This window comes from Antennarius striatus, chromosome 16 (genome assembly GCF_040054535.1).
Source record: "Antennarius striatus isolate MH-2024 chromosome 16, ASM4005453v1, whole genome shotgun sequence".
Taxonomy (NCBI): Eukaryota; Metazoa; Chordata; class Actinopteri; order Lophiiformes; family Antennariidae; genus Antennarius; species Antennarius striatus.
The window spans coordinates 16,326,050-16,338,554 of NC_090791.1; the positions used below are offsets into that span (position 1 = coordinate 16,326,050).

Genomic DNA, 12,505 nt, shown 5'->3' on the forward strand with positions numbered 1-12,505 from the left:
GTTTCTTTCCTTTATAACTGTCTTCTTTATCTATTTAGTGAGAGCTTGATCTTTAATCTTTAATTTCCTTCATTGCTTGAATTTTGCTGAGAGGCTTCTAGACATCCTCAGACTGTGCTGGCCGAATCGTCTGAATTCGAGTACATACACTGTTTGATCCAACAAAAATGGGCTGCCTGAATAGAAGCCCCTTGGACCCACCCCCGAGACCCAAAAATCCTTTACATTAAAGTAACAGTTACCTTCTGATACAGGAGCCCTGCAGGACTTATTGTTCTGGCTTTAAATGACAAACAAACAAAAAAAGACATCTTCTCGTTCTTGGTAACATACACCTGACATTGGTTTCTGTGACAATGAATGAACATAAGTAGAGCTGAGACAGCAGTCTGTTTAGTAGTGAGATGAGGAAGGAAGGAAGACATCTCCAGCAACTCCAGAAACTCTCACCCAATAAATCCATGTGCTCCCAAAAAAATGGAGCACACAGAAATGGTGATTTATTTTTAGTCTTTTTTGTTTGTTTGTTTGTTTGGTTTTTAAATCAGAAAATTATTACTATTTACTTAAATATCACATGTATGCAGAAAAAAAAACCACATTAAAAAAAAAACAATATCCAGTACAGTTCTTAGAAGTCAGCAAAGTGCATGAACTCTTAAGGGCTTTGACTGAGATCTCAGCAGTCACAAATAATTCAATGTTTGTTTGCTGTGAGTAAGTTTGCACAGAAACTAGTCAACACCCAATTTACAAGGAAAAGGAAGATCGATTTGACCGGAAAGTAGATATCTGCAGATTCACAAACAGAATGCATGGATCTTACTATAATGTGAGGACTTCTTGTCTCTATGGAATCCTTTGTGAGAATTGTCCGTCTGAATTATTTCAAATTTGGCACGAGTTTTCCTTAGCTCTAAATTTCGACAGGTTTGCTCATGTTCAGCAATTTTAACAGACATCCGCTCTATATTTACTGCCTGCTCCTGTTAGAATAAAATGTGTGTAAGTTTTAACGCTTACGTAGAAATACAACAGACAGAGTTTGTGGCTTCCTCTCCTTGGTCTGCGACCGCCCTCCCCTTGATGGGGATCACTGACGTCAGGTCAGCGCTGCCACTGGATGATCAATATAATGGTGTTGAGGCATGTTTAGAAAAGGTACTGCACTGTTTACCAGTCTGAGGTCTTGAAGAATTCAAGCTGAGGTAGTGGAATTAGAGTTGTTCTTATTTGAACTCTTCTTCCCAGTCAAATGCACATCACGACTCGCATCTACCCTCAAGCAGAGTCGAGCAGCAAACTGAAGAGTCCAGCTGATTCTTTCCAACTCCATACCCTTTTTTTCTTTTTTTTTAAATCCTTGAAATAGCTTTTGTCGCAAATGCTTTGGTCATCTTGACATGGATGTCTAAAATCAATCGGCCTTAAAGTAACCCTTCAATCCACCAAACCCAAAGAAATCTCTCTGCCGGTCCACTTGGAGGCAGCCATCGTCCTGATAAATGAAAGTCCTTCCTGAGACCCCTGAAGGACTCTTGGAGGACTCCATACTCACCCCCCTCTCCTCCTCCTCCTCCTCTCTGCTCGCTGGCTGCTCCTATTGGACTCTGCATACCAGACTGGAGGCTGCTCTTCACCTCCACTACTGCAGGACAGAGAGAAGAGAGAAAACAAGCCATCGGTTAGTCTGCGGGATGTCATCATTCACTACACAGACACACACAGGGGTAAAGAAAGGACACTGCAGGATACAGTACGTTAGCATGTACTGTACGTACTCAAAGAGACGAATGATCAGAGAAACCTGCTGTTATTCATAGCAGCATGACAAATATGAGAAAAATGCAAATGGATGGAGCGGCCTGTACCTGAAAAGAAAATAGAATTACAGGAGGCATTAAACCGTAAACGTGTCCATCGCCTCAATCAGTGACAAATTACAACGTCTGGCACTGATCTGGATTTGCAGCCTCGACTTGTGTTAATCACTATGAAGGATTGATATTGATTTCCTGCTGCAGGCACCTCAGTGGCATTAGCTGAACCAGTGTGAAGTGAAAGGTGTGGAAATAGCTGCTGCAACGATTCGGCGAGGTTCAGCCGCTACGTGTGGTAAAGGAGTGACGTTTGGTTTGTAGCTCTGCAAACAGTGTTTGTTTTGAACCTACTGGTGCACAATAAATGAAGTTATTTTACTCATATTCATTCATGGATAGCACACATTCTCTACATCCATGCCACCGTCTAAATGAGGTGCATATAAAAGAAATTATCAGGAAAACTGCAAAACACAATGACACTTAATTCCAGTTACCACTACTATGACGCAGGCATTTGGAAGGAACCAGATATGTGAAGTTACTCTCATGTGGAGAGAGTTTGCTGTCTCCTTGTTTAACGCATTAATAAGAGGAGTTGTATGTCTTGTGATTTATGCATCAAGAGTGTTTCTTGTATTTTCACTCATAGGAACTGAAAAGTGGATGAAGACACTTTCTATTTGGGGATATTTTGGTTTCTGACAGTATTCACGTAGTTAGTTACTATGTTAAGACTCGGCAGCACTCAGAAGGCAAGATCCCATCAGCTTAACTGCTCCAATCAGCTTATTCTGGTCTGCGTGTGTGTATGTGTGTGTGTGTCTATGTGTGTGTGTGTGTTTGTGTGTGTGTGCCTGCAAGAGAGAGACAGAGAGAGTTCACGTAAATTTATATCCTGGCTCCTGACAGGAGAGCGAGGGTTACCGGCGTGTCATCGCCGACGTGCCCTTGAGCCTGACGGTGACATTAATCTGCCACAGGGCCACGGTGACGACATCCTGCTGGCCTCAGCTGACCCCTGCTATTGGATCAGGATAATTCCTGAAAGATAGCCCGCACTGCATCACGCTGGGCTGTCAGGATTTGAGCTGCCTCCTCGCCGAGGAAGACTTGTCAGCACCGACTTACCTACTGCCGGCTCTGACCTCGTCTTTCTATAGCCTCTCATGCAAAAGTGCTTTGATTGGCTTCCTTACACTGTTTGGCACACCAGCTCTGTTAGTGCGTCATATGGGTTTCTAAGCTAATCAAACACCCATGTCCACAATAGGACCGAGCCTATTAGCCATAGCCCTGTCCTGAAGGATTGTGGCTTATTAGAGGAGGAAGGATTTATTTCATTCATTCCATCAATTCAACTTTTCACCTGACATCTGAACAGCCAACAGAAACATGTTGAGGACTTAATAACAAGATGGCGTTAATCACTCAGATCCGCTGCTGCAGTTCGCTGCACCTAAGATTATAACTCTTACTAAATCTGGTGGAGTAAAAATAATATTTTTTCCTCAGTCACGTGAAGGAACCATCCAGTTTCAGGTCTGCTGGTCTGGGAGCTTCTGGTGAGTTCAGTCACTGAGGGTGTTTTAAGAAAAAGTTGGTAAAAAGCCCAAAAACTGAAAGCTGGGTATAAAAAAGGCTGTGTGTGTGTGTGTGTGTGTGTGTGTGTGTGTGTGTGTGTGTGTGTGTGTGTGTGTGTGTGTGTGTGTGTGTGTGTGTGTGTGTGTGTGTGTGTGTGTGTGTGTGTGTGTGTGTGTGTGTGTGTGTGTGTGTGTGTGTGTGCGTATGCAGCCACTCAAATCAAAATTACCTAAACAAATATTCTGCCGTGTCTCTATGACGCACGTGTCCCCCCTTCCACTACAACACACACACTGCCCCTGTATGTGTGTGTGTGTGTGTGTGTGTGTGTGTGTGTGTTCGTGTATGTGTGTGTGTGTGTGTGTGTGTGTGTGTGTGTGTGTGTGTGTGTGTGTGTGTGTGTGTGTGTGTGTGTACGTTAGAGACTGGTCTCTCATTGTGTGTGCAACCGTCCGTTTGGCAAGAGAACAGCATTCCACAGCAGTCGGCGTCTGACGTCAAACTGAAGACATTTATAGTCTGGTAAACACACTCACACTCGCTCACACACTCACACTCGCTCACACACTCACACTCGCTCACACTAAACGGTCAGTGTGACAAAGAGGCAGCGTTTCAGCCGTTCGTTCGCTCTCGGCCCCCGGGACAGATGCAGCGAGGACACCGTAAGACCGACTGTCCATCCAGGCAGCACAGACTGCTGATTGTACCCGGTACAGACATCATGCTAACGCAACACACACGACCTGAACGCCCCAACAGCAGCTCGTGTTCCAGTTCACGTACAGTCAGTAGTGGTGTGTGTGTCCTACTCGTGGTACAAACTTTAGTCTCTTTCATAGTATGCGAAGGGATTTCCCAGATTTAGTCTGGTGTAGGTGGAGAGCGTTAGCATGCAGCTAGTTAGCAGGAGGTCTGGGATTTGGCTCAGCACCACATGGTGGGATTTCTTTTAAAGTAGTAGAGCATCAACCACCAGTTTACGTGATGCGAAGGCCTCAGTGTGAAGCAACAGCATTCAGTGTGAACACAATGATGGTGGGATATGGGGGGGGGGGGCAGCACCAGCTTAATCATACAGCTATAAATGTGAGTCAGGAAGTGACATTAGCGTACAGCTGATGGCAGTTAGCATAACAGATGCGTGTTTCTGCCATGTTATTTACTTGTTTACAAATCACTGTTGGATGCACATGTAAAAGGTGGTGTTTGTTCTACCACATGTCAGCATTCTATTTAAAATCATATGTCAGCTTGTTGCTGATTTGTTCGGTCTAACCCACCAAAGCAGTCATGGACAGACGTCTTTCTAGCAGTGCTCTTCTATAACCTTTGTTGCTCCGTGTCCCCAAAAAACAGTCGAGTCTGTTAACAGATTCCCTCTACCATCAGAAAAGACAACGGGAGGCAGCGACCCTACCCAACCAAAAAACAGGAACAGGGAAATAGTGATGATTCAACAGCCGTGGTAGCAGCAGAATCGTGCTTTGAGGTAGAAGCACTAAGTGGTTTTATTTCCCCCAACCAACACATTGGAATGATCAGTTTGGGCTGCTGCAGTCACATAAAACATATTAATCAAAGAGCTGATCATTTATGCTCCAAATATTAATGTTTTTTTTTATAAATGTGACTCATCTTGCAGCTCCAGTAGAGAAGAACACACTCTTCCACTGGTGAGGTGAGGACTGCTAGCACAAGGCCATCCAACAACTACGAGTTTACTTCCCCTACCTTCCACAGGAGTGCGCCTGCTTCGGAGCGACTGCGCTTAAGCTTGTATGCAGATAATAAAAGCTGTTTCTTGTTGTACACCCTCGCTGTGTCTTTCCTGCTACACAGGAAGCATTTTATGCATCCAGCTAGTTTGGAACAAACACAAGAAGCAGCAAACAGCTAGTATGAACTGACAAAGGCAAACAACTTAAACTTGACAAATGAAAGATGGAAGACGAAGGGCAAAACTGGACGAACACCTGAAAGATGGAGCTTTCACAAAAAGCAAACACTGGTGGTCTCACAGCAGATCATTATTTACCGTACTTTAACAGTCCTCTGTTCTGTTTCCTTGGGTGACATTTGTCACCTATAGCCATTACCAGACACCGTCTGCTAATGCTGAGAGAAAGATGCTACCGTATGTTCTGTTCAATACGATTCATGGCTAATAATGAACAAAACGACAAAAAACAAGATAGATGGGGGTCCTGCTTCACCTCGCTGCTGCTGCTGCTGCTGCTGCTGGGAGGTATTTCTGGAAAACAGGACTCTTCTGCTGCCTCTCTGCATCTATCCCTGTCTTGTTCATTCTGCATTGCTAAAAGAAAATAGGCGCTATGACATCAGCCCTGCAAAACACTAAAAAAAGCCAGGAGAGAGAGAGCGTGAGAGAGCGAGAGAGGAGAAAGAATAGACAGAGCAACAGAGAGAGAGAGTGATGTAAAAATAGTATAATGGCCGTGTGTACTTTAGACAAATTAGAAGCTAAGAGAGACAGAGGAGTCACATGTGTAAAATGGCTATAGACTGAGGGTGGGTCAGAAGTATTATGGGCTGGCTGACTGTAGGTCATCCACAGCGGCTTGTTGTGTTGAGCGTCATGTCATCTGGTGCATCATTTACACAGAAAGTATGCAGCGATTTACAGTCACACCAGCCAATAGTTCTGAATCGACTGTTCTCCATGTGAAAGGATGAACCTTCAATCAGCTGTGCTGCCATTTCCCCCCAGCTCTGCAGAGCATTTTAGCATCTTTTGGCTAATTGTTTGGTTTAAAGGTGGTGGAGACCAAAACTGAGCTAAAACATACATCCAGAAATTACTGGTTAGCATTTATATACTGTATTATCTAAATTATTTTGCGTCATTTACAGGCTGACAGTAAATCTTCTGGCCATTTTTCTTTAATAATAAGCCATACGTTAATACCACCAGTACGTAAAAAATGAAAACCAGTTTCAAAAAATAAATGTAGTCAATATCTGTAAGGAACCAATGCAACGTCTCCGGAGCACACCCCAACAGCACCGGTATCCAATGTCTGTAGGTCTATTCAAACCTTCGCTGACCTGAGATCAGATGTGAACCAACATCCAAACAGAAGATTACAGTCAAAGTGTGTCAGGTTTCTACCAATTAACAACCTGCTGGCATGAAGAGGTGGCATCCAGCCACACTCAAAGCCCGTCTCACCTCACGCTGGCAGCCACACCGCTCTGCAGGCTGAACAAACACGACGCAGGTTGAAGCCGTAACAGACGCTACAGCTGTTTTAATGGCCCCATCCATCAGGCTCTGGGTTTCTGCTTCATATTAACCTCTAAAAGTAGGAAGTGTTCCAGCTCAAAGTATAAAGTTCTATTTCTAACTCATCACCACACCTTATTGACAATAGTGGTAAACATGATAAAGGCACTATTGAAAGGTTTGGTGTTACTTTTGAATGATGGGGACGGGTCCGCTAAGCTCTTGAACTGAATCTATAATTTTAGATTTGGGGGATATAAACAGGAAGTGCATCATGAGTAAATCAGCTCAAGTCTTGTTTGTTTTTGCCTATATTTGTTTACATCTAAGTAAACAAGTATGCTGCTTAATATTAGCATTTCCTGTTTGCAATGCAGCCATGGAAGAACAGAAAGGAAACACCAGAACGATTCATACATTAAAAACAATAAACACAGCAAGTCTCATGCAGGTTCTGTCCTTCTAGTCATCTGTGTCGTGATTTCTGAGCAGATTTATGGACGCTTAGATGCAAAGGCAACTGGAGATACTGAGATACATTACAGGATTATATTTGTGATCATATTTCAGAGAATTTGGACGCAGATTTGTGCAGAATGAAGCAGTTTGAGGGTTTTAATTGCCTTGTTGAGCTGCGAGTCTCAGTCTCTGATGCCCTGCCTGCAGGCTGTGTTAAATCGGTCAACTATAGTCACTAACTTCCTGTTGTTTACAGAACAACAGCACCTGTCCCCCTCCCCACATCTTCTGTTCCTCACCAATTATAACGTAAAAATCTGGACCCAAACCTTTAATCTGATCCACATCAATCCATGGGCAAACTTCAACCCCCACGCCCCACCTCTCTCCTCCCAGACATGACTCACCGGCGGTGGGCATGGCAGCGCTGGAGCCCCTGCTGCCACCCAGGAGCTCCAGAGGCTGGTGGCTGTTTGTGCTGGCTGAAGAAAAGCAGGACTCAGTCTCATAGATGGTCTGCAACATGGCGCACAATCCTGACACCGTAGGATGCAACAGCATGCCAAGACAAGAGGCAGTGCTCTATTTAGTCACAAAAACTCCCGTCAGTTCCTTTACCAAGATATCAGAGCTTAATTTAGGACTTCAGACGCCAGGAGTCGAGGGGAAAATGTCAAAAAAAAAAATTTTTTTAAAAGTGAATCATGGATTACTCATTAATTCATATTGAAATAAAACACAAAACTTCCAAATGTTCTCTTGCCAAAGAACTTAGAAATTGACTTCTACCCTCACTAGCAAGAATTCCATAATAAATTCCAGAGAGAACTGGAGAACTCCTCTGTGTTGTAATCCAGCAAAGGTATCCTGAGGCTGCTGACTCTGTTTGATTTTTCTGTTTTCTTGGCTCTTCCTCCGTCTCGTGCCTCTTCTCTGTTGCTGCAGCCTCAGCTGCCGGTTTCACAAACGCTCTCCTCGCTTCGCTCAAGATCAGAAAACCAACCTGATCAAGAGTCACATTTAGGGCTTCAAATGTGGTTCTCTGGTCAGTCCGGTCTACATCACCTCCAATCCTGATCCATGCAGAATGCAACTGAAACAGTGAAAGTGGCTGGCATGGAAGGAGAAAAGTTTGTTTCCTCTGGTAAGCCTCAGTCTTCACTGAACAAATTAAACAAAACAAGCAACACAAAGACCAGGGAGGAAACGATGAAATCTTGTTGATGTGTACTTCCTCTGCACACAAGCTGAGAGGCGATGGAAGGGTTCGTTGGCAGCCGTCTCGCGGCTTCCAGCAGCCGCCAACACAACAGAAACACGGGGATAAGGAGAAGCCAAATTGCCCTGTTCGCGTGCATCAAAGGATTCTCATGCTGCTCTCCTCCCGGACGACGAGAGAGAGAGAGGAGAGGAGGAGGCGGAGGAGGAGGTGTGGAGGCAGAGGAGGAGGAAGAGGAGGAGAGGACGTAAATAGCTGAGGGAGAGCGCTCCCCGAGGTTCCATGCTTCCAAAATTAGAACGAAGCGCTGAGAGAATGACAGAGAGAGGGAAATGGAAGAAAAGGGGGGAGAGGGAAAGAGCAGTATGATATAAAAAAGAGGAAATGTGAGAAAAGGAAAGGCTGGGCTGAAGGAGACCGAGCAACCAGTTAAAATCTTTTTAAAAAATCAATAGCCAGCGATCACAGGGCGTCCTCTGATCCCCGGTTCAAAAACAAAACAAAAAAAAAAGAGGAAGGCTGATGCACAGCGACCAGAAACAGCTGCTGGTCAGACAGAGAACATTCTCTGTCTGAGAGTCAGGAGTGTGTGTGTGTGTGTGTATGTGTGTGTGTGTGTCACGTTGTTTGAGCTCCTGAATGAACGTTTTAAGTGGGAGCGAGGAGACAGGGAGGAGGGCGGGCCAAAAGAGGCTGAAAGTAGATCACTGGGTGGAAAGGAAGTCGGGTGGATGAAAGCAGGAAAGGAACGTCAACAAGAGTTTATTTCATTTCAAAGTTGGGTAGGAACATTTCAAAGAAAGGGAAAGAAAAGGTAATCCCTCCCCGTCCGGCCCTTCATTAGCTCCTGTTCCTGCTGCACGTTTGTGGAGTTGGAATTGGATTATTTTAAAGATTAAAGAAGAGGGAGGAGAGAAGACAAGCATTTACGAACACAGTGGATGGGGGTGATGTAGGGACTATAGCTGAAAATAGCATTCCAGGGAGGAGGAGGAGTTGGAGATAAAAATAGACGGAGAGAAAGAGCAGTAAGCTTAAAGCTGTGTTGTGGGGTGGTGGAGGTTGTGGGGGAGGTGTTCAGCCCCGTCATATTTCTGAACGGCGCTATCCACCGATCACCTGCCAATCAAACAGCGTGGGCAGAGCTGTGAACGCGTCCATCTCTGGGTTTTGGGTTGCTGTGGTTGCGTCTTCGTAGGTGGAGAAGGTCCGTTTTTTCTGTTTTTGTCAACAGTGTCTGCTGCGTTGTGGCCCCTACCTTTTTCACGCCATTCTTACCCTTCTTCACAACGCCAGCCTCGTGAACGCAGAGATGGAAACGCCATCGATCAGGTTGATACCGAAAGGTTTTGAGGTTTAATACCCAGTCCAATACAATAATGTAATCCAAGAATAATTGATTTTCAATTATTCTGAGATCCTTTGCTTTTCTTCCACCACAGTGAGACCAAATCCAGACCAGACCTTACATGTAGGCTTCCTCAAAACAATCTTCTGAATAAATATATCGAAATACTGTCAAATGATATCTTATTTAAAAAACAAATTACTGCATTTAAATTTAAAATCAGGAGAAATCTACCAACAAAGGGTGAAAATTGTCTGCATTGGCATCTTTTTTTTTAACCTACGCTCTCATCAGATTTTGGAAACCTTAAATGCAGATTTAGCTGATTTAAACAGTCATCTGCTGCACAAAACAGAGGAAAACCAAAGGCTGTCCAATGCAAAAGAAGAACCTATGTTTTTCTGCTGTCACAAAGCTGACAAAGACGGTTCTGGAAGCATGACTGAAGAATCAAGGGGGAAAGAATACAAGGAGAACTGATTAACTCTGCCCTGAAGTAGCCACAAAATGCTCTATTTTCACCTCAGGTTTTCTAAGGCCCTGTACTTTGCCCTACGTAGGCCTCACATAACAAAAAAAAACCCCAGTCTTCAGAAAGAGTGTGAACAATATCTACAGCTGAACATAAGCATAAGAAATTATTCCATCCTGCAACACCAACATGTGAGCTTAAAACTGTTTTTTGCAGCTACTGTGTCTGAGATGGACTCAGAAGTTCAGTAAATACATGTGAGAGTGAAATGATGCTTATGCATCAGTTTCATCTTGTGGGAAGCTGAAGCCATGTAAAGTCAATGTTTCTATATTTACTAGTAATAAATAAAACTGACCCAAAGCAGCTGGGATCTCACCCTTTGGCCGTGTCTTTGGGAACCTCGGTGCAGGATGAGGGCTGATTTGATGTAAACATCTTAAATCATTTTAATATTTGTCAAATACTGGACTGGACCCTCACACAAGACTCATATAATGCGTCATTGTCTGTTTTCAGTCGCCGTGGGTGTTTGTCTTAATGTCTCAGCCAAATTCTATTTTGTAGTAATGAACAAGTGCCATAAAATTGCAGTAGCTGCAAGTTAATGAGTTTTCCATAACATGTTCCTACAAATTCATCACAGTGAAAGCTTTGTTTGGAAATTAATGGTCTGTCTGCTGACATGCTAACACATACAAGAGGAGCTCACCTGTACATCAGTGGACCTGTAGCATCTATAGTAGCTAAAGGCGTAACTTTAACGGGATCAAAACGGGGGCTTTGTGCTAAACATCTACATGCGACACAACATTTCCCATCATGCATACTACTGCACTGAGCAATTTGTAAAACTGGCTGTGTGTCGTTTTTATAAGTGCTTGTAATGTGTATTCATAGAACCTGGTAGTTTGGTTCCTTTTTGTTTCCCTGCTGTTGGGTTCACCATTGGTGAGGTTACGGTCACAGTTCCTTTAAAAAGATTGTATTTTTGTCCTGTGTGATTGTGACAATTGTAGATGTTGCCTCGCCTCTCTTTTTTATAAAAGATGTTCATCGTTTTACATGGTCGCTGAAGCATTTTGCATCAAATCTAACCGGCAAAGATAGAAAACATTTGTAAATATGAAACCATCCAGATAACATACGGTACGTCTCGGCCAGCAGCATGGTGAAACGGCTTTCCTGATTCTGTGTCAGGGTTGAAAAAATAATCAGCTAAACTTTGATGCCCATTAACAATCCTGACATGTCTTCCATATAATCTTACAAATCTATAAGAAGAAACATGCTCAAGACGTATTCCAAAACGATATATATGCAGTACTTTCCGCACTTTAAGGCGCACTGGACCACAAAGCACACGTTCAATGAACGGCCTATCATAAAACGTTTTTTTTTCTTTTCATATTAGGTGCACTGGATTATAAGGCGCACCGTCGTTTTTTGAGAAAATTTGAAGGCCTTTAGGTGCGCCTCATGGCGCGGAAAATACTGCATATCTTCAAATGACAATGTGTGGTTTTAACACTTCTAGAGATTGTTGAACACTTGGAACAGCAGCTTGCTACTCGTGCGATGCAGCAGGTAAATTAAATATCACACCCTAACTAGGAGCTGCCCCATTCACGTTCCTCATTTTGCTTTCAGTGTGGATATTATTAATTGAAACTTCCGACCGCTATTTATAGATGTTGTTTGTTCCATTCAGCAGCTCAGTCCCGTGTGAGGACGAGCTTTAGCACAGAGGGTCCACTGTTTTAAATGAGTGCAATAAGATGCTACTGACTGCTGTGGTGAATAGATTAAATCACCAAACAACAGGAATGAATTCTAATATTAGCCACCAATAATCAGTCATGGAGCAGGTTTTGTGTGATGGATGATTCCATGTCATCGACTCATTCAAGCCTGGGCTGATGTGACGACAGTTTCCTTTACAGGAATGATAATATTTCAGTGAATCATTTAATCGTCATCGCCATCCCATCTCCACCCCCCTAACGTCACCCTCATCATCATCTTCCTCACCTCCTGTGTTTGTCCTTAAGCAGATTTTAAGATGCATCAGAATGAATCACAAGCAGAGAAACCAAACACACAGAAGAGTGTAAATACTGGAAAGTAATTTGAAATCTTCGGTATTATTGACACTGACTTGAGCTTTTTACATTGTGTGGTTTTCTGTTCATTTATTTATTGACGACGTGTTCCGATCTCAAACACCTTCATTCTACATGACCTGGTGCAGAGAGAGACAGAGCTGCACCTGATCAGGAAACATGTCTGATATCTTAATGGTCTCACATACAAAACATGGTGTGTGTGTGTGTGTGTGTGTGTGTGTGTGTGTGTG

At 43.5% G+C, this 12,505-nt stretch overlaps 1 protein-coding gene across 3 annotated transcripts in view; it reads right to left on the minus strand.

Annotated features, from left to right (window-relative positions):
- The window catches only part of hdac5 (histone deacetylase 5), a 50,074-nt gene that overhangs the window by 25,457 nt on the left and 12,112 nt on the right, over positions 1 to 12,505 (minus strand). For 2 of the 3 annotated variants that reach the window (XM_068335943.1, XM_068335942.1), the window contains exons 1-2: positions 7,518 to 8,669; positions 1,559 to 1,648 (exon numbers count right to left, since the gene is read on the minus strand). In XM_068335943.1, the coding sequence (XP_068192044.1) occupies positions 1,559 to 1,648; positions 7,518 to 7,671 (244 nt within the window). In that variant the 5' untranslated portion in view covers positions 7,672 to 8,669. Of the gene's footprint in view, positions 1 to 1,558; positions 1,649 to 7,517; positions 8,670 to 12,505 lie in introns of those variants that run through there. The other variant, XM_068335944.1, reaches the window with a different exon arrangement.